At 40.3% G+C, this 18854-nt stretch overlaps 12 protein-coding genes across 12 annotated transcripts; 7 read left to right on the top strand and 5 right to left on the bottom strand.

The window, feature by feature from the left end:
- Positions 1-104: 104 nt before the first annotated feature.
- On the top strand, positions 105-745 carry WALSEDRAFT_56462 (hypothetical protein; the record flags this gene model as incomplete). Its single annotated transcript, XM_006956699.1, has 2 exons — positions 105-473; positions 525-745. The coding sequence occupies 2 exons, from the start codon at positions 105-107 to the stop codon at positions 720-722; spliced, it is 567 nt and encodes a 188-aa protein (XP_006956761.1). The 3' UTR covers positions 723-745.
- On the bottom strand, positions 721-1947 carry WALSEDRAFT_59583 (P-loop containing nucleoside triphosphate hydrolase protein). Its single transcript, XM_006956698.1, has 5 exons — positions 1813-1947; positions 1687-1766; positions 1385-1642; positions 956-1337; positions 721-907 (listed from the first exon to the last, which is right to left on the bottom strand). The coding sequence occupies exons 1-5, from the start codon at positions 1927-1929 to the stop codon at positions 749-751; spliced, it is 996 nt and encodes a 331-aa protein (XP_006956760.1). The 5' UTR covers positions 1930-1947; the 3' UTR covers positions 721-748.
- A 3-nt stretch (positions 1948-1950) lies between these two features.
- On the top strand, positions 1951-3832 carry WALSEDRAFT_59582 (glutathione reductase). The gene is made up of 5 exons (XM_006956697.1): positions 1951-2001; positions 2053-2163; positions 2219-2314; positions 2364-3399; positions 3450-3832. Exons 1-5 carry the CDS (start codon positions 1978-1980, stop codon positions 3680-3682), a joined length of 1500 nt encoding a protein of 499 aa, XP_006956759.1. The 5' UTR covers positions 1951-1977; the 3' UTR covers positions 3683-3832.
- Positions 3833-4085: 253 nt separating this feature from the next.
- Positions 4086-5737, top strand: WALSEDRAFT_67638 (hypothetical protein; the record flags this gene model as incomplete). The annotated part of the gene is made up of 3 exons (XM_006956696.1): positions 4086-4322; positions 4371-5302; positions 5352-5737. The coding sequence occupies 3 exons, from the start codon at positions 4089-4091 to the stop codon at positions 5671-5673; spliced, it is 1488 nt and encodes a 495-aa protein (XP_006956758.1). The 3' UTR covers positions 5674-5737.
- Positions 5738-5782: 45 nt separating this feature from the next.
- Positions 5783-7162, bottom strand: WALSEDRAFT_62743 (hypothetical protein; the record flags this gene model as incomplete). The annotated part of the gene is made up of 14 exons (XM_006956695.1): positions 5783-5813; positions 5861-5932; positions 5978-5996; positions 6042-6112; positions 6157-6185; positions 6231-6269; positions 6317-6332; positions 6381-6435; positions 6479-6488; positions 6540-6643; positions 6690-6879; positions 6926-6995; positions 7049-7077; positions 7127-7162. The coding sequence occupies 14 exons, from the start codon at positions 7160-7162 to the stop codon at positions 5783-5785; spliced, it is 771 nt and encodes a 256-aa protein (XP_006956757.1).
- Positions 7163-7209: 47 nt separating this feature from the next.
- WALSEDRAFT_67637 (hypothetical protein) lies at positions 7210-8683 on the bottom strand (the record flags this gene model as incomplete). The annotated part of the gene is made up of 2 exons (XM_006956694.1): positions 7210-8396; positions 8447-8683. The coding sequence occupies 2 exons, from the start codon at positions 8681-8683 to the stop codon at positions 7233-7235; spliced, it is 1401 nt and encodes a 466-aa protein (XP_006956756.1). The 3' UTR covers positions 7210-7232.
- Positions 8684-8721: 38 nt separating this feature from the next.
- On the bottom strand, positions 8722-9070 carry WALSEDRAFT_62741 (hypothetical protein; the record flags this gene model as incomplete). Its single annotated transcript, XM_006956693.1, has 3 exons — positions 8722-8778; positions 8826-8951; positions 8996-9070. 3 exons carry the CDS (start codon positions 9068-9070, stop codon positions 8722-8724), a joined length of 258 nt encoding a protein of 85 aa, XP_006956755.1.
- Positions 9071-9105: 35 nt separating this feature from the next.
- WALSEDRAFT_53639 (Adaptor protein complex AP-1 gamma subunit) lies at positions 9106-11676 on the top strand (the record flags this gene model as incomplete). Its single annotated transcript, XM_006956692.1, has 4 exons — positions 9106-9156; positions 9207-10436; positions 10486-11266; positions 11294-11676. 4 exons carry the CDS (start codon positions 9106-9108, stop codon positions 11644-11646), a joined length of 2415 nt encoding a protein of 804 aa, XP_006956754.1. The 3' UTR covers positions 11647-11676.
- Positions 11677-11710: 34 nt separating this feature from the next.
- On the top strand, positions 11711-14989 carry WALSEDRAFT_43451 (hypothetical protein). The gene is made up of 4 exons (XM_006956691.1): positions 11711-13787; positions 13832-13928; positions 13978-14040; positions 14088-14989. Exons 1-4 carry the CDS (start codon positions 11803-11805, stop codon positions 14724-14726), a joined length of 2784 nt encoding a protein of 927 aa, XP_006956753.1. The 5' UTR covers positions 11711-11802; the 3' UTR covers positions 14727-14989.
- On the bottom strand, positions 14088-15728 carry WALSEDRAFT_43447 (Brix-domain-containing protein). Its single transcript, XM_006956690.1, has 2 exons — positions 15033-15728; positions 14088-14986 (listed from the first exon to the last, which is right to left on the bottom strand). The coding sequence occupies exons 1-2, from the start codon at positions 15722-15724 to the stop codon at positions 14812-14814; spliced, it is 867 nt and encodes a 288-aa protein (XP_006956752.1). The 5' UTR covers positions 15725-15728; the 3' UTR covers positions 14088-14811.
- Positions 15712-16348, top strand: WALSEDRAFT_59580 (hypothetical protein). The gene is made up of 2 exons (XM_006956689.1): positions 15712-15907; positions 15950-16348. The coding sequence occupies exons 1-2, from the start codon at positions 15748-15750 to the stop codon at positions 16318-16320; spliced, it is 531 nt and encodes a 176-aa protein (XP_006956751.1). The 5' UTR covers positions 15712-15747; the 3' UTR covers positions 16321-16348.
- Positions 16349-16358: 10 nt separating this feature from the next.
- WALSEDRAFT_53636 (MIF4G-domain-containing protein) lies at positions 16359-18723 on the top strand (the record flags this gene model as incomplete). Its single annotated transcript, XM_006956688.1, has 3 exons — positions 16359-16387; positions 16432-16581; positions 16626-18723. The coding sequence occupies 3 exons, from the start codon at positions 16359-16361 to the stop codon at positions 18721-18723; spliced, it is 2277 nt and encodes a 758-aa protein (XP_006956750.1).
- Between the last annotated feature and the right edge of the window lie 131 nt (positions 18724-18854).

Genomic DNA, 18854 nt, shown 5'->3' with positions numbered 1-18854 from the left:
TTTTATATCTCTAACATTCGAATAAATACATTTGGTTAAAATATTTTCACTCAGTCTCACGGTATGTCAGCTGCTCTTCGGATCTAACTTCACTCTCTTCTATTATGACTTCGCACAGACGTAGACAAAGTTCCATAGATTTTCACTCAGCTCTAACTGCAGCTGCAGAGTGTAATCATATCGCCAACCTATCACCAATTATTGAAAAGTTCCCGAATGCAGTGACTGCAACACCTTCTAGGAAGATTTTATTCGGTTTTGATGGTCGAAAGGAATCAGAATACACTCTTAATTATATAAAATCCAAGTTACTTAGATCAGGTGATCAATTGTTCTTAGCAAATGTTCTTCCAATGCCAGATGAAGATGATGAAACACACGAAGCTAAACTATTGGAATTGAAAGCACATCGTGATCAAGTGCATCATGACTTACGCCAGATCTCTGAAGAACTCATAAACTCTGGTTTACATGTGAGTGAGAATTTTCATCTTGTCAGTTTCGTTAATGATGACACTCAACAGATAACAACAACTGTAGTCGTTTTGAATCATGCCAACGCAAAGATAGCGATATGTAGGATAGCTGATCACCATGCTGTTGATCTCATTGTCGTCGGTGGTCATGTTCGTCGTGGTGATACACAAACACCAGGTACATGCGCAAGCTATATTCTCAAACAAGCTCGAACTCCAGTTATGATCGTAAAGTCAAAATCTTAGTGTATTAATTTATTCGTTTGAACAGCTTAATTTAATGATGTTTGTAATTTCATTGCGAGATTTAGTAATTGTAATTCATCGTCTGCACCATCTGTCAAGGCTTTGTCAGCTTCTGCAATCGATAAGATAGCTTTGGATTTTGATGTATCTGATATACTCGTGTTTTCGATAAATTTATCGTGAAGCTTGAGCGCTATGTTAACTTCAAATATATTTGAAATATATTTACTTACTTGCAACAACACTTGCGCCGATGCATATCCAAACAAATGGATTTGCTTTATTGTTGATTGTATTTCTTTGAAATTCTTCTTGTTTGAGCATACTTGGATAATGTTATCGATGATATTTTCAGGTATAGTTCCTGCTATCTCAGTGATAGTATCAACAGTGATGGCGGAATTTGATGCTTGATGCAACCTTGCTGCTGATTGCAGGTATGTGATAGCTTGTCTAAGATCACCATGTGTATTATCAATCAAAGCGTCAATTACACCTTCATTGAGAGGTATGTTTTCTTCTTGTGCTATATATTCTAATCTAGCCTTGCTGTCAGATTCATCTAGAGGCTTGAAACGGAATTTTGAACAACGTGAAGCGACTGGTTCTATAATCCTTGAATGTTTTGTTAATGTAAATCGCGTATGACCAGATAGACGCACCTAGTTACGTAATTACAGACTAGACAGAAACGAGTGGATTTTGAATAAGTCTCCATGGTACGTCTAAGTGCAGATTGAGCATCCTGTGTCATAGAATCTGCTTCATCGAGGATGATAATCTTATAGGCTGGTACGCTAGCAGAAGTTGAAGCTTTTGGCGCTTGCTTTGCGAAATTCTTGATTTTTTCTCTAACGACGTTTATACCACGCTCATCCGACGCGTTAAGCTCGAGTACACGGCTCTTTACGAGGTCTTGGCTGATCTATGGTCAGTTTATCAACGATTTGACTCTATAACTAACCCGAATAGTTGTCTGGAAAGTGCCAAAATGGTAGACGTCTTACCTGTACCAGGTGGACCATAGAAAAGCATATGTGGTAGCTAATGTCATATTCAATGCTAGTATAGTCATATACAGGATACCCACGTTAGCATTTCCTAATTGCTTCTTTAATACGCGTATAGTGTGATCCTGTGCAGCCACATCCTCAATCGTACGCGGTCTGTACTTCTCGACCCAGGGCTTTATACTTTCTGAGCTCATCGATCTTCGTTGTTCCGGTACAACGAAGAGATAGCGGAAAATAATTCTATGAGTTATTTGAGGTCTGCTACTGTATGTTTATAACAATTTAATATCTCTCTTCATCCCTTACATTCATCACAGAGAAATCTACACACTACGATAAAAAGAGAAATGCCACCAGTAAATAAACCAAGCGAAGGACTCTACGATATCGTCGTTATCGGCGGTGGTTCAGGTGGTTTGGGTGCTGCCGTATGTTTGATTTACTAAGCACGATTTGGTTAGTCATCTAACGGTCGCTATACAGAGAAGATCAGCCCAATATGGTGCAAAAGCTGCTATCATTGAAGCTCAACCAAAGCTTGGTGGTACTTGCGTCAACGTTGGTTGCGTACCAAAAAAGGTAGCAAAAGATTACGTAATATATAGCACATCTGACTCAAGTATTATAGATTATGTGGCATGCAGCAGATCTTGCTCATCATATCAACCACGCACGTTATTATGAACTCTCTAAGGATGTCTCCGATGCGTATACGCCACACAAGCCAAGATTTAACTGGGCAGATTTCAAGAAGAAGCGTGACGCTTATATCGAACGTTTGAACGGTATTTACGATAGAAACGTTGCAAAAGATGGTGTCGAATATCACCACGGTTGGGGTTCAATCTCAAACAAAGATGGTACCTCAGTTAAAGTCGCAAGAGATGATGGAACTACCTACGAAATCCCAACTAAGAATGTTGTTGTTGCAGTTGGTGGTCGTCCTCGTATTCCTACCGAAATTCCAGGTGCTGAATTAGGTATCACATCAGATGGTTTCTTTGACTTAGAGGAGCAACCACGCAGAGTCGCAGTTGTTGGTGCTGGATACATCGCTATTGAACTGGCGGGTATTTTCAACTCATTGGGTTCAGAAACTAGTTTACTCATCAGACAAGATAAAGTATTGAGAAATTTCGACACTATCATTCAAGATACTGTCACCAACGAGGCTGAACGTCAAGGAGTCGACATCAAGAAACACACGAACGTAACTAAAGTAGAGAAGACAAGTGATGGTTTATTAGTCCACCTTGACAACGGTGAACCACTGACTGTTGACTGCTTGTTATGGGCTGTTGGCAGAGTACCAGAAACTGAAGGTGCAGGTGCCAAGATAGCAGGAATCCAAACTGACGAAAGAGATCACATCAAGGTTGACAAATATCAAGCTGCTCAATTGGCTGATAACAAGTACTCAAAGAACATATATGCAATTGGTGATGTTCAAGGTAAAGCTGAGTTGACCCCAGTTGCTCTTGCCGCTGGTAGAAGACTCGGTAACAGATTATATGGACCATCACAATTTAAAGACGACCACCTCGATTACAACACTATTCCATCTGTTATCTTCTCACATCCACCTGCTGGTTCTGTCGGATTAAGTGAGACTGACGCAAGAAAGCAATTTGGTGACGATGTTAAGATTTACACATCTAAATTTAGTGAGTATTACATACATCTCATTTTAATTAAACTAACATTTCACCTAAAGCTAACATGTACAATTCAATGTTCCCACAGGAGGAGAAAGAACCAAGCGCTTTCAAGCTCATCGTTGTAGGTGAAAATGAGAAAGTTGTCGGTTTACACCTCGTTGGACAAGGCTCAGATGAAATGTTGCAAGGATTTGCCGTTGCTATCAAGATGGGCGCTACTAAGAAGGACTTTGACAACACGGTAGCTATTCACCCAACTGCAGCTGAGGAAGTTGTTACTATGACTTAAAATATAGATATTTAGATTTATTTTTCTTGATTGATTTATTTGTTGTTGATTTTGTCCGTAAGCTTTATACCTCCCTAATGCGTTTTGGTTTTACTATTGGAAACTATACCGACAATTAGGGGAAGGCTCGAAAATTATAGCATTACGTCGATTGTTTTCTTTCCTTTACTGTTATGAAACATCCTCTGATATCATTTTTACTTAAAATCAAATCAAAATGATTGGATGCCAATTAAAGTTGCAAATATAGATAAGAAATATATATATTTGTAGCCAAAGCTTCTTGTAGTTTATCTATGAAGGTATAAATAATAAATTACTCGTCAAAATCTTCTTCTAATTATCAAGTGTGATGTAATTTTGAGTACTTGAGCAGTCACCTTCACTTTTGAATACAAAACTTCCAATGAATGGGTTGTCGAACGGAATGTCGACAGAACTACCCGTTTATGATGAAGGTTTAGCTTTGTCTATAATGAACGCACTCTCCGATAACAAGTCTTTGAAAAACGAGGATGATCAGGGATCTGAATGCAGTTCACAGTATTGTGATGATGAACAACATCAGGTAGACGTCGTATGTGACGATGATAACTGTGTAGAACCTGTATGTGAATCCGAAGAACAATTTCAATCGTTTGTAAGTCTCAGATTGTTCACATTTTTGCAAGATACTAACGAAGCGAAGTTGGAGAATTGTTGCAATAATATAGAATTCCATACAAATAATCACCAGCCATTAGATATCCCGCAGACTACTCAGCAGCCTCAAACTGCACCGCTGATAAAGTGCGAATGGGCAGGTTGTCATGCTAACTTTGGCAATATGAACGATCTCATACAACATGTCCATCAGTCTCATTTAAATTTCGTTAACATTGACTGTAAATGGGGTGGAGGTGATTGTCATGTTGGACCACCGTCTACATCCACAAATACGCAAACAGATGCAAATGCCGTACTTAAGCATGTTTTGCAAGATCATTTACACATGGAAGATAATCCTTTGGCGTTTAAGAAGCCAACGGAAAATTTTTTCAATGGTGATTTATTTAGTACTGATTTCAGCGGTATGGACGACACCTCAATAGCGACAGCACACCACGACAATCCTGAACTCAATCCTTATGCTCATCATTTACATGCTACTGCATTTCCTCATTTGCATCCACCATCCATATGTCCTGCTGCGACATCTATATCACCAACACCAAAGAAGCATCCACATCCACCTAAACCACATCATCATCATCATTATCATACGCCCCATTATCACCATCATCCATACCCAAGACCTCGATCTTCAAGTATGCAAGGACCACCGTATAAATGTGGTTGGGATAATTGCAAGCATGCTGACACAGAATTTGAGACGACGGAAGCGCTCATGAATCATCTATCAAATGAGCATGTTGGCAGCGGTAAAGCTGAATACGCTTGTTTCTGGAAAGGTTGTGATAGGAATTCTTCTAATTGTAATGGTAGGGTATTTAGTAGTAGGCAGAAGATTATGAGGCATCTCCAATCACATACAGGTCACCGACCGTTCGAATGTCCTGTTTGTCATCGTTTCTTTAGTGAAGCTGCAACACTCCAGCAGCACATGCGCAAGCATACAAGGTAGGTCTTCTTTTTCTTCTTCTCCATAATTTTTGCTTAAACTCGTTAGGGAAAAGCCTTACGTTTGTGACTACGAAGGATGCGGGAAGGCATTTGCAATAGCCGGTGCATTGACGATACACAAGAGAACGCATACGAATGAAAGACCATTCAAATGCACATACTGTGACAGAGCATTCTCAGAGTCCTCGAATTTGAAAAAACATCTCAGGACTCACACTGGTGATAGACCATTTGAATGCCCGCATCCATATTGTGATAAGAAATTCGCAAGACCAGATCAAGTTACTAGGCATCTCAACGTACATTACAAACAAGAGACTAATAAAGCATTGAGGAATCCCTCCCCGTCAACCTCATCTTCAACTTAGACCAACTGTACAATTAATATGATTGATGTATGAAAAAGGTAGATTTATACAAAACTAATTGAGCATAAAAAATAATAACATATCGTTTACGGGTGTCTTCCAATGTGTCTTACGTAGATAAAAACATATCCGCGCGAGCTCTGTTGATGGTGTTAAATAAGACATATGATAAAGGAATAGGACGCACCTTTGGTCCTCATATTTGAAAGCTGCTATTCCTACTATAATTCCGCAAGCGAAGAACCCTACACTTTGGAGTCTATCTTAAAGTTAGCGGAAATCAAGACAATAACAATCATCTCACAGCCAAATGAAACCCCAACCTGGACTCATGTTAGTAGAATACTACGCGATAGACAAGGACAAACCTCGAGAAGGGATACACTTGAAAGCGTATGACATCTGGACAGCATCGCTGCTTGCTACTTTTCTTATCAGGCTTGAAGAGCTTGAGCGTAAAGTAAGGAAATTGATTGCACTCACGTATCGTCTATAATATCCCAGATAGAATACTATCGCTTTGTAAGCTATTGGACACCACCATTAGTTAGACTTACTAAACAGCTCATTACACCGATGAACAATATAACATAACGCTTAAAAGCTTCTTGAGTGTCGTCTTAAGCATGAGAGCCTCACTTACGAGGTATATACCATGACTAAGTTTATCCTGTTAGAATCTTTATTGAATGGAAATTGAAACATACTTTATGAACCAAAACGCTACAAGTAGCGCTGAGAAGATGATAATCAAGAGATAGCCTTGTAAACGTCAGCTGTGTAATTCTGTCATTCCTCTACTTACACAGCCAATCCTGTTATCAGGTCGGATGAGAAAGATCTTTTAGTAAGATATTTTTACATACCCTCCTGGCCCAGTAAATACAGATCAAAAAGGAAGCTGCAATAACAAAGCAGGCTATTTTAGATGCGAATGAATCGAATCCGACTGCGATAAAAATAGCACCGACTTATGTGCCTGGTTAGATATCGTAGTAGATATTCATAGCACCTACTTAAACTGCTTCCTAAATACCCAGCTGGTAATGATATAAACGACCAACCACCCCTCATTCGCGTTTCTCCTCCTTCGTGTGGATCTAATCGTATACTTTCAATCTTGGCGCCAGTTAACTTGCCTGCAAGTGCATGACTGAACTCGTGAAATCCGACAGTGAGTAATTTGAATGGATATATCAACCACCTCTATATTTTTGTGAGTTTTGATAAGAATCACAAACGCGAGACTGACCAAGAATGGAACGTGCCAGAGTATACCAATAACAACAGCGTATACACAAGCGACGATCAACGTCTCTTTCCTGTATGACGTCGTCAACTCCTGTGTTCTTTTCCTTGGAGTAGGGTAACTTACTGCGTACTATTCACGCTTAGACTGGAGTCCTGCGGAGATTTTTGTGAGTTTATCAATACCATGCAACAATATACACACCCTTCTATACAAATGTGGCTCTGTTGGGAGAAACATGATCGTCGACTTAGAAAGTCATTCAACGGCTCAGAATATCAAACGCCCGGAGAAATAAAAATTTATAAAGTTACATTTTAATATAATTTAATAATGATCTACTAGGCTTGTATTTACACTCTCTTAATTCTTCTAAAGCTATTTTGTATCGCGAATCACCGAGGCTGTAACAGCGACGGATGAGAGTTTCATAAACTGATTGAGGCGGTATATATCCTGCACCTTTCATTTCTTCCAAATAGAAGAAGGCGTCTTCGTATGCCGTTTGAGTTAAACAAAGGACTATCAATCTCTCAAATGTTCTAGCGTCCGGTTGTACATTTTGCTTTTTCATCATTGTGAGAAGTTTATCACCCAGACTTCTATTAGAACCATCTATACATCCAGATAGTAAAATATTGTATGTTTCAGTTGAAGGTTTGACCTTGAATTGGTCAATTTCTTGGAATGTGGATAACGCTCTGTGCATATCGCCTAATTTTACACATGCTGAAATGATAACGTTCACAGCTGATACATCCATCGCTTCACCTTGTTTGTTAAGATCATGCAGCAAGTAATAAGCTTCGTCAACGTTATCGATTGATTTACTAATATTGTCTAGTATTGGCTGAGCAGTTTCGAGCTGCGGTTGGATTTTGTTTTGTCTCATTATGCCGAGTATTGGGAATGCTTCTTTGAGGTTGCCGGTGGCTGCATACGCTTGTATGACAGGTGCTAGATGATGTTCTTGCAAAGGAATATGCTGAGATTTAAGTGAGGAGATAACCCAAGTTGCTAATTGAGGGTTCGGCTGTCTAGCACAGGCGTTCAAAACCAATAAGCAAGTGCCTTCGTCGACTGCTGAGCTATTTTCGCTGACGACAATAGTCCATGCGTGCTCAATACCAGGCATGTAATGGTAATAAGCGCATGACCGCAGAATAGTCATCCAGGTATCGACTGTTAAGCTTCTAGGCGAGGATGCTTCAAATTCGAATGCGATTTCGAATGCCAACCTTGGTGAAGCTGATTGTGCAGCTAAAGTGACTATTTTCCCAATAGATTCGTATGATGGCTGCACTTCCTCACTATATTCCTGCAATACTTTGAGAGAACCCTCGAGTGATTTCTTGCGGGTGTTGAGTGCGACTAATTCATCAAGAATACGTGAACTAATGTTAAAACCTGATTGACGCATCTTTTCCAATAAAGAGCTAACGAGGGAAGTCTTCTGATTTGAAGTGATAGCAGTCTGTTAGGAATGTATAAGTTGTGCTATTTGATTGGTCAGACTGTACTTACGCTTATAAGTTGATTCCAGTGTTCATTAGTTGGATTGTTTATCTCAGAGAAGAGTGCTCTTGATTCGTTAAAGAGTTTCTCTTTGTAGCAGAGTTTGAGTAGGTGGGAATACGTATCGTTATCTGGTTCTCCACTTAGGCTAGCACATTCTTTTAACGCTCTAGCAAATCCAGCCTTTCTCGTCTCAAAATGCGCTAGCTTCGAGTTCAGCTGCTGGAGAGAAGACAGTCTACTCATGGCTGTAGGGATGAGAGAGGAAACATAAATAAATTAGATTACAACTTGTTATTATCAAGTAATTCCTTCAATGCAGGTTTGGATTCTATGGATTTCTACGTTATACAGTCAGATCATGTCTTCTTTGTTACGATAAACCCACCTCCAAACATTCAGAGTACTTCTTGAACAAACCACCGCAATTCTTCTCGTATGTTTCTGTACTCTGCTCTATTCTCTGTTGTGAATAGTGCTCTAAATACTTGTCAAACCATTGATTGAAGCAACGCTATCGGATGGTTAGATAATTAAGAGACTAGATAACAGACCGACATCATATGCATTCTTGAAATCGTTACAGCTGCTATCTAAGCTCGCACTTTTCCCGAATTCACTCTCACTCGTCATTGTACAGTCGAAAGCCACCTTACTCCCATACTTTCATGTCATTCAGCAATCTAAAATCTCTGATAAAGACATTAAGGCAGCAGAAAGTGAGTCGTTAGCTATTTTATTAGTTATATACCTTAACACCGCTTCATAGACACTTGCGGATGAGAGATCTCTCATCCAGCGTGAATCAGCAGCCATACGTACTGCATTTAGGGAGGAGGATCACTTCATGCGACATGCCAACGTTGCTAAATTGATTTATATCCATATGCTCGGATACCCGGCTCACTTTGGTCAGATTGAATGCTTAAAACTAGCAGCGAGCTCAAAATTCTCCGATAAAAGACTTGGTTATTTGGGAATTATGTTGTTACTTGATGAATCACAAGAAGTTCTCACTTTAGTCACTAACAGTCTCAAAAACGACATGAATCATCCAAATATGTACGTCGTCGGTCTGGCTTTGGCGACATTCGCGAATATTTCATCAGAAGAAATGGCAAGAGATTTAGCGCAAGAGGTTGAGAAATTGCTATCATCTAATAACTCTTACATACGCAAGAAGGCGGCGTTATGTGCTATGCGCACTGTTAGAAAGTTACCTGAACTTCATACTTATTATATCAACCCTGCAAAATCCCTTCTCAGCGATCGCAATCATGGTGTACTTCTCTGTGCCGTCACGCTGGTCACACATATAGCTCTCGCTGAACCATCAACTCAAACTGAATTGAAGAAGGCCATACCATTGCTTATCAGAAACCTAAAAACCCTTATCACTCAGGGTTATAGTCCCGAACATGATGTTTCTGGTATAACCGACCCTTTCCTTCAGATAAAAATACTCCAATTACTCCGATTACTTTGCATCAACGATGCGGAATCATCTGAAATGGTCAATGATATTCTTGCACAAGTCGCGACAAACACTGATAATAGCAAAAATGTTGGAAACTCCATCCTTTATGAGGCTGTTCTTACTATATTAGATATTGAAGCTGAATCTGGTCTGAGGGTTATGGCTATTAACATCCTTGGTAAATTCTTAGGAAACAAAGACAACAATATTCGCTATGTGGCTCTCAACACACTTAACAAGGTTGTTGGTATGGACACACAAGCTGTACAGCGACACAGGAACATTATAATAGATTGTTTACGTGATGGTGACGTATCTATACGTAGACGTGCGTTGGAGCTGTCTTACGCACTTATTAATCAATCTAATGTCAAGGTGCTTACGCGTGAATTGCTATCATTTTTGGAAGTATCCGATAATGAATTCAAGAATGGCTTGACCGCTCAGATATCATTTGCTGCTGAGAGGTTCGCACCAAACAAGCGTTGGCATATCGACACCATCCTCCGTATGTTGAAAGTGGTGAGTTAATGCTATTATCAACTTGTTTGTTTTCTAACACCTAATGAAGGCTGGGAACTACGTTCGTGAGGAAGTCCTTTCTGCATTCATCAGACTGGTTTCACATACTCCTGAATTACAAGCATACACTGTACAAAAGCTCTACTCTAGCCTCCTAAAAGATGTCTCACAGGAGGCACTAACGTTGGCTGGTGTTTGGATGATAGGTGAATTTGGTGAAGTCCTCCTCGCTAATAGCAGCTTTGAGGATGAGGATAGAGTCGTCGATGTATCCGAAAAAAGCATAGTTGATTTACTTGAATCAATAAACGTATCTCCTTACGCTAGCACAATCATTCGTCAATACGTTCTAGTCGCCGCTGCTAAACTATCTATGAGATTTGGCAAGTCATTTAGCGAATCGCAAGATAAATTACGCACATTGATAACGATGTATGAAACATCGCCTGAATTGGAATTACAACAACGCTCTATTGAGTTCACACAATTGCTAGGCATGCCTACACTTGTTGATGGTGTTTTAGAGAGGATGCCTCCTCCAGAAATTCGCACATCTATGCTTGGCGGTACAGCATCAGAGTCTAAGCCAGTCGGTAGTACGAGATCAGCTGCTCAGGACTCCTCACTTGTTGACATTATGGGTGAAGATGCCGGTGGAGCAGCCAGTGTGCCAAGTGCGGGTGTTACAGGCAACGCGCATGATTTGTTAGCTGATATATTCGGCACGGGATCACCGGCACCAGAAACAGCAGCGGGAGCACAATCACAAAAGTCATCGGTGAATGATATAATGGGTCTATTTGGCCAGCAAACTCAACAGCCAGAGCAGAGTGCTACTGGAGAAGTCAACCCAATAGAACCAACAGGATATACTGCTTACGACGCGAATGGATTACTGATCGTATTGACGCCATCAGTAGACACCAGCAAAGGCAATATCGTCAACATAAAGGCCACGTTCACTTGTACGGGATTAGTAGAGTGTGAGAATGTGAGCTTCCAAGCGGCAGTGCCGAAATCAATGAAATTGCAAATGCAACCTATATCAAACTCAACCGTCTCACCTGCGAAAGGGGAACAGCAACTTATGCGTGTTATGGCACAGCCGGGATCTCACGTTCGATTGAGACTAAGAATCAGTTTCACAGTTTCCGGCCGACAAGTACAGAATCAAGTAGACTTTTCAGAATTTCCGTCTAATTTGTTATAAGATTTTTTAAATTTGATCGAATATACCTTATTACTTTGTGCCTTCCTGCCAGCTCAGCCCACGATGTCCGCAGAAGAGAAGGCGGATAGTGCGCTAAGAAAGCGCACAAATGATAAGGAAATAAAAGAAACATTTGACGTAAATGCTGATCAAATTATGGGGAAGACACCCGATGGGACGCTTTTCAATGTTCCTCCGACGTCAGACGTAATTTCCTCGTTATTTCATCCGAAATATCCTAAAACACACGTTGATATCGTTACTTTGACTATTTTGGGTCTCCATGTATTTGGTTTCTTCGTTTTACCCTTTGAAGTTAGCCAGAAGCTCTACCTCGGACTTTTTATGTTCTGGCGATTGGCATACAATGTCGGATTAGGTATTGTACTCTCAAAACAATCAAAGCACCACTTTATCGTCAATTGGGTTAAGAAAAACGGTTTCTTGGACGCAAACAAACGTCCAAAAGTAAGAACATGGGTGGAGAATCAAATAAAGACTAAAATGGGTCCTGAGTATAAGTTTGATGAATGTCCTGTTGAGTTCAATACCTGGATATTCTTCAGACATGCAGTCGACATCATTCTCCTTTCTGATTTCGTCGCTTATTGTTGTTTTGCGTGGTCACACTGCCGACTTCCAGATGGACATGGTGTGTTTTGGCACGCTCTACGCTGGTTTGCGGGTTGGACAATGATCCTTTTCAACTTGTGGGTCAAGATGGATGCACACAGGGTCATTCATGACTACGCCTGGTATTGGGGTGATGTATTCTTCCAACAAATCCAGTCACTCAAGTTTGACGGTGTATTTGAACTCGCACCTCACCCAATGTATTCAATTGGATATGCTGGCTTTTATGGTCTCTCCTTGGTTGTTGGTAGCTACACAGTATTGTTCGGTTCGTTGCTCGCCCATGCTCTCCAATTTGGATTCCTACTCGCATTCGAAAATCCCCACATTGAGCGTACGTACGGCCAGAAGAAACCGCTCGCAGCCCGTGTACCTCTACCCCTCCCTGAGGATGTTCCAGATGAAGATAGCCACAGCAATGACGAACTTGAGGATATAGCAGCAAAGAGAAAGTCATCAAGTGCGTCAATTAACCGCGTAGAAGGCTACCCAAATGCTCCTAGCAACCTCCATGACCTCGAGCATAGGTACTTCAGCAGAGATCTCATCATTTTCAAGAACTTCGATATATTCCGCTCGAATGACTTTTCAACCGCTTTGTTAGTCTTTTATGCGATAGTTGCAAGCTTCTTGCCAAATTTCAAACCTACTACTAGCTTAGTGTTGCATGTCTTACATGCAGCTGCCTGGCGTATTTTTCACTCGTTCGCACTAGGATGTTTACTCAAAGCACAAAGTGAAAATAAGTACCTCGTCAAGCATTATCTTAAGTATTACGCCCATGTACATGCAGATGACGCCAAAAGGAGTGCATTCGATGCCTGGAAGAGAGTCTATAACCTCTCGCTCGTCATGGTTTATGTGTCTTTCGTCGGACTTGCTTACAAAACCTACGATTTACCTGTACAGTGGACAGTCGGCACTGAGCTGCTCAAACATACTGTCGGCGCTCTCTTGATTGCATTACAAGTATGGTGCGCACTCGAATCACACGAGGTTTTGGGTAATTTCGGTTGGTTTTTTGGTAACTTCTTCCTCGAAGACTACCCATCAAGGTTGGAATACACTGGTATTTACAGATACGTCAATGATCCGGAAAGATCTATGGGCGGTGCTGCTTTATTTGGTATCGCACTCATCAGTGGATCTCCAATTACATTCGCAGTTGCTGTATTTAGTTATATTCTCCACTGGTGGTTCTTATCCTTCGTTGAGAATCCACACACACAAAAGCTCTATGGCAAGGCGGTCAGGAAGACCGGCGGTGCTGCTAGGACCATAAAAAATGCGGTCAAGAGTGGTAGAAGAAGATCGAGCTTGTTTAATGCCGCTACTGAGAACAAGATTGATAAAGTCGCGAAAGATGTTCAAGGCCACGTCAATAAAGTTTATGACGAGACTGTTGACGTCGTTGAGGAATTTATCAAGAATGCAAAACCTTCAGTTAACAAGGTTGTCCAAGATACACGTGTTCTTCTTCATCAATCCAGAGAGAAGCTCGTCATCACGTAAGTGGGGTATTATAGAAATAACCCAAAGCTAACAATCACAGTCGCGTTGATAAAGATCTTTCTGCTTATGATTTGTCAAAATACTCCATTAATCTTAAGCCTTCTATTTCGCCACGCCAACCTATGTCTTACCATCTTGTGGGTATCTCTTCTTGAAATGAAAAGCAGCTTACATTTTCATCAACAGGGTGAATCAATCCAAGTTGAATGGACTGCTCCAGTCAATCACTCCCGTAAAGATTGGATAGGAGTGAGTTATGATTTGTCCTCAGATGTGACCATCTAACAATATCATAGGTATACCGCGTTGGTGCGAACAAAGACCATCTAGTTACTAGAATCTCCTCACAAGGAAAATGGCAAGCAATTCATGAGGAAGAATTCGATGGCGCACGTCCAGTACCTGAGAGACCACATGTTGAAAATGCCAGTGGCTCATCTAGCCAAGATCTCCAGAAGGGGATAGTAACATTCCGTTCAAACAGCCTTCCGTGGAATGTTGGTAGATATGAATTCAGATATCACCATGCTGGTAAACACAATGTTATGGCATCTTGTGGACCTATCGAAATATTTGTCGATAAGCCAACAGATCCTGATGGATTCGAACCCGTTAGGAACAACCTTAGCAGATCAGTTGCATTTGCACTCGACTGCGAGCCAACACTGGTACCTTCCGCCAGTTGGCATCATCTTCCCGAGGATACACCCTTGGATGAAGCGCGTAAAATGCAGGATGAAGATGATATGGTCATCATGAATGATACGCAAGCTAAACGTATAGCTTTGGCTATAAAAGAAGCTCATGACGTTGATTTCACACCTGCTGTTATCATAGCTGATGCGAACCTATCAAGACTGACCCAGAGGGTGCTAGATACCCGGAGAGTGCTGGGCATAGTAGAACATCGTACTCCTGCGGTGACAGACGGGTAGAGAAGATGATAGAGTGCTTCAATTCGGTCAATTTTAAAGTGATTTTCTATATGGAATAACTTGAATAAATAAATTACAAATGGATCTATAACAACCTCCTTCTTGATGCTGTGCGTTGGTAAGGGCGAAGAACCCATTCTGTGTCTGCAGCTGTGTTTTCGATTGTCCCTTGTTTGATTTCGTAGGGCTTTAACTCAAATCTAGGACCGACTTCAGCGAGTTGCACTTCTTTATGTGAGGTTTTAACGTATACGTGGTGTCTATCGATTGTTAGCAAAAGTATCTATGTACTAAATAGCAGCTTACCTAAACGAAATGAAATCAGCGTCATTATAGAAAGTCATAACTCTTTTACTATCCTCCTTTGGTACAGGGAAGAGGTACTTGAGGGTGTTCATGATTCTGTTACCCAATTTGGATGAGAAGTTCTCAAAGATCAAGTGAGGGTATTGTTCAGAAACGGTACTATCTAAGCTACCAGCGAGATCGTGCCTCAATTGTACATTGTTAAGAGTGAAAGTGACGGTAGGTCCATGTGGAAAGTGTGATAATAGTAAAGCATCTGGTTTACCTCTGGTTTCATGTATGATGATTAAATCAGTAACTTGGTTGGCTCTAGCGGCGTCTGCGATTTCCTTAACGACGTAGTTACCTCTGTTGAATCTAATAGAATTTGGGAAAACGAGACGCAATTCTTTTGCAAAAGTAGTTAATCGAGAAGACGGATCTCTAGCGGTAGTGATGAGAATCTTTGGATCGTAAGTACCAACTCTATTATATTCATCGTCTAAAGACTGCGTTGGATCAGACTGTGCTTCATCGTATCTCAACTCTTGTCCTAGCTCTGCTGCATCTTTTTGTAGCTCAGTTGGTAAGTTCTTTTGATTGTTTAGAGAATTTTTTAGTTTTTGCTTGCGTTCGTAGGACTCTTTCTCTTGAGCTTCAATAGATTTTTTATAGATGAATTCCCTTCTCTGTCTGGCTTGTCTACGTAACATATCGTTAGAGTCGAAGGATTGAAATGGGAGAAGTTTATTTGGGAACGAGAGTTAAATTAATTGAAGAAATAGTTGGAGATGCTAGCAAAGGGATTGATTTAAATTTACAAGTTAATAAAATAAAAGATTGTTTAGATAAAACAACGCAATCTGTAAGATCTATTGGCGTGTTTCTAGATGGATGTTAGTGGCGTTATTACTAGACTAAAACACTAATTAGAGTAGATGACTATAATAAATACCTTTTAAATATCAACGACTATAGCAACAGCCTATCAATCAAGGACAAACTAACTTTTATACAGGAATATGAAGAAGATCTAGAGATATTAGATAACAATCTCAGAAAGATAGAACTATTACACAACAATGACGCAGACGGTACAACCAACTTGGACAGCGTGTTAAGTTTGACTACGACGATAGAAGATATAAAAACAAACCTCCGTAATCTAAATAACGATCTAATACAACAAGAAAAGCGTTTCTACAACCTATTAATACGTTATAACAACCAAGTAGATAGTATATCAACCACGTTTATTGACATACACCATCAACTATTAAATTTAGAATTAAATTTGACTAAATTGTAAATTATCTATTATATACCCCTTGATTAGCTACCATCGAAATGGAATCCCCTCAGCTAAAACGAAAAAGGTAGATACTCTACTAATCTAGCTATATATTCTCACATTTATTAGATCTAACAGTCCACCACGTGTAGATGTTAATCAAGAACTCTCCACTTTGGGTTTAAACAGACCAGGCGGTAGATACATCCCTAGACCTGTCTTGAAGGCCTTGTTAGAGAGCCAGTCAGCTAATGATTCATCATCAGCTGATGTACAAAGGTATATCTAAGCTATTCATACACACTCGTACTGACAACGAGTAGATTGAAGTGGGATCAGTTGAGAAAATCAATCAACGGTTTAATCAACAAAGTAAATACTGCGAATATAAAGATTATAACTCCACAATTATTCCAAGAGAACTTGATCAGAGCTAGAGGTTTATTCGCGAGGTCTGTTATGAGAGCACAAGCTGCTTCCTTACCTTTCACTCCCATTTTTGCTGCTTTGGTTGCAATTATAAACTCAAAACTACCACAAGTTGGTGAATTACTCGTGAACCGTTTAATCAATCAGTTTAGAAAGTCTTATAAGCGTAATGATAAATCAACTTGCAACGCTACAGTTATGTTCATCGCTCATTTAGTAAATCAATCAATAATCTCTGATGTTTTTGCACTCGAATTAGCCCTTTTCCTTCTCTCAAAAGGCGGTGATGATGGCGTTGAAATCGCAGTACAATACATTAAAGAAGTTGGTGCCGCTCTTCAAGAACGTGAACCTAGTATGAATAACCTCATCTACGAAGAATTTAGGAATCTCTTACATGATGCTGACATCTCCAAACGTGTACAGTACATGATTGAAGTTTTATTCCAAATACGTAAAGATAAATTCAAAGATAACCCAATTATACCAGAAGAATTAGACTTAGTTGAACAAGATGAACAAATCGTTCATGACTTTGACTTTAACGCTCCTGTTAATACCGAAGATGGTCTTAACATCTTCAAATTTGATCCAGCCTATGAAGAGAATGAAGAGAAATACAAATCTATTCGATATCAAATTCTCGGTAGCTCGGATGACGAAGATGAAGAGGAAGAAGAAGACGAAGAGGATGCTGATGATGAACAAGACGACGCCGTCCAGCCTGCTGGCCAAGATGGTATTATAGATAAAACCTCAACTAATCTCGTTAATTTACGTCGTACGATCTATCTTACCATTATGAACTCACTTGTCTTCGACGAAGCAGTACATAAGCTCATGCGCATTCAAATCCCACCTGGTGATGAAATTGAATTGTGTAATATGGTAGTCGAATGTTGCTCACAAGAAAGGACGTATAACAAATTTTACGGATTAATCGGTGAGAGATTCTCAAAATTAAACAAATTATGGCAAGAATGCTTCCAGAGATGTTTTCAAGGATTTTATGAAACTATTCACAGATATGAAACCAACAGATTGAGAAATATTGCAAGATTTTTCGGTCATTTGTTCGCATCAGATGGAATCAGCTGGAGTGTTCTTAATGTCGTGAAGATGACACAAGAGGATACGACATCATCATCTAGAATTTTCATCAAAATCTTATTCACTGATATTGTCGAAATGATGGGATTAAAGGCAGCCAAAGAGAGATTCGCCGATCCGTCACTCAGGGATGACTTTAAGGGTTTATTCCCGATGGATCACCCTGCAAACACAAGGTTTTCAATCAACTACTTTACTGCTATTGGATTGGGTGCTATTACGGAAGATATGCGTGAATATCTTAAGACGGCTCCTAAAATTATGCCACAACAGCCTGCTGATGAAAGTAGCGATAGTGATTCAAGTTCAGTCTTGAGTTCATCTTCTTCGGATGTCTCCTCTATTTCAAGATCATCAAGAGCTAGATCGTTGAGCAGATCACCAGTAAGGAGAAGTCCACCAAGGAGGAATTATCGTAGATCTAGATCTACTTCTTCTACACCACCAAGAAGGAGACTTAGTCGTTCACCTTCTCCACCTCGTCAGCGTTACGACTCGAGATCTCCACCACCACGTAGACCTTCACCTACATCTAGAAGAGGTGCACCAAGGGATGGTTACAATAGGTCTCCACCAGGGAGACGCTATGACGATTCACCACCACCTAGAAGACGTTACGATGACTCACCTCCTAGAAGACGTTATGATGATTCACCACCTAGAAGACGCTATGATGATTCACCACCTAGAAGACGCTATGATGATTCACCACCTAGAAGACGCTATGATGATTCACCACCTAGAAGACGCTACGACGATTCCCCACCTAGAAGACGTTATGATGACTCTCCACCAAGGAGAGATGATAACAGACGTCGTCGCGATGACAGCCCACCAAGGAGATCATACCGTGATATTTCAATTTCGCCTCCAAGAAGGTAAAACAAAAGTTGCTAAGTTAACAATATTTATACATTCAAATTGCTTTACAAATATCGGTAATTATGTCTGACGCATTGTGACGTAGATAATGACTTGAAGTATGTGCTTTCGACTTTCTAATCGTGGTCACT

Source organism: Wallemia mellicola, assembly GCF_000263375.1.
Source record: "Wallemia mellicola CBS 633.66 unplaced genomic scaffold WALSEscaffold_3, whole genome shotgun sequence".
Classification (NCBI taxonomy): Eukaryota; Fungi; Basidiomycota; class Wallemiomycetes; order Wallemiales; family Wallemiaceae; genus Wallemia; species Wallemia mellicola.
The sequence above is the reverse complement of the archived record's forward strand: the minus strand, read 5'-3'. Positions and strand labels throughout refer to the sequence as shown.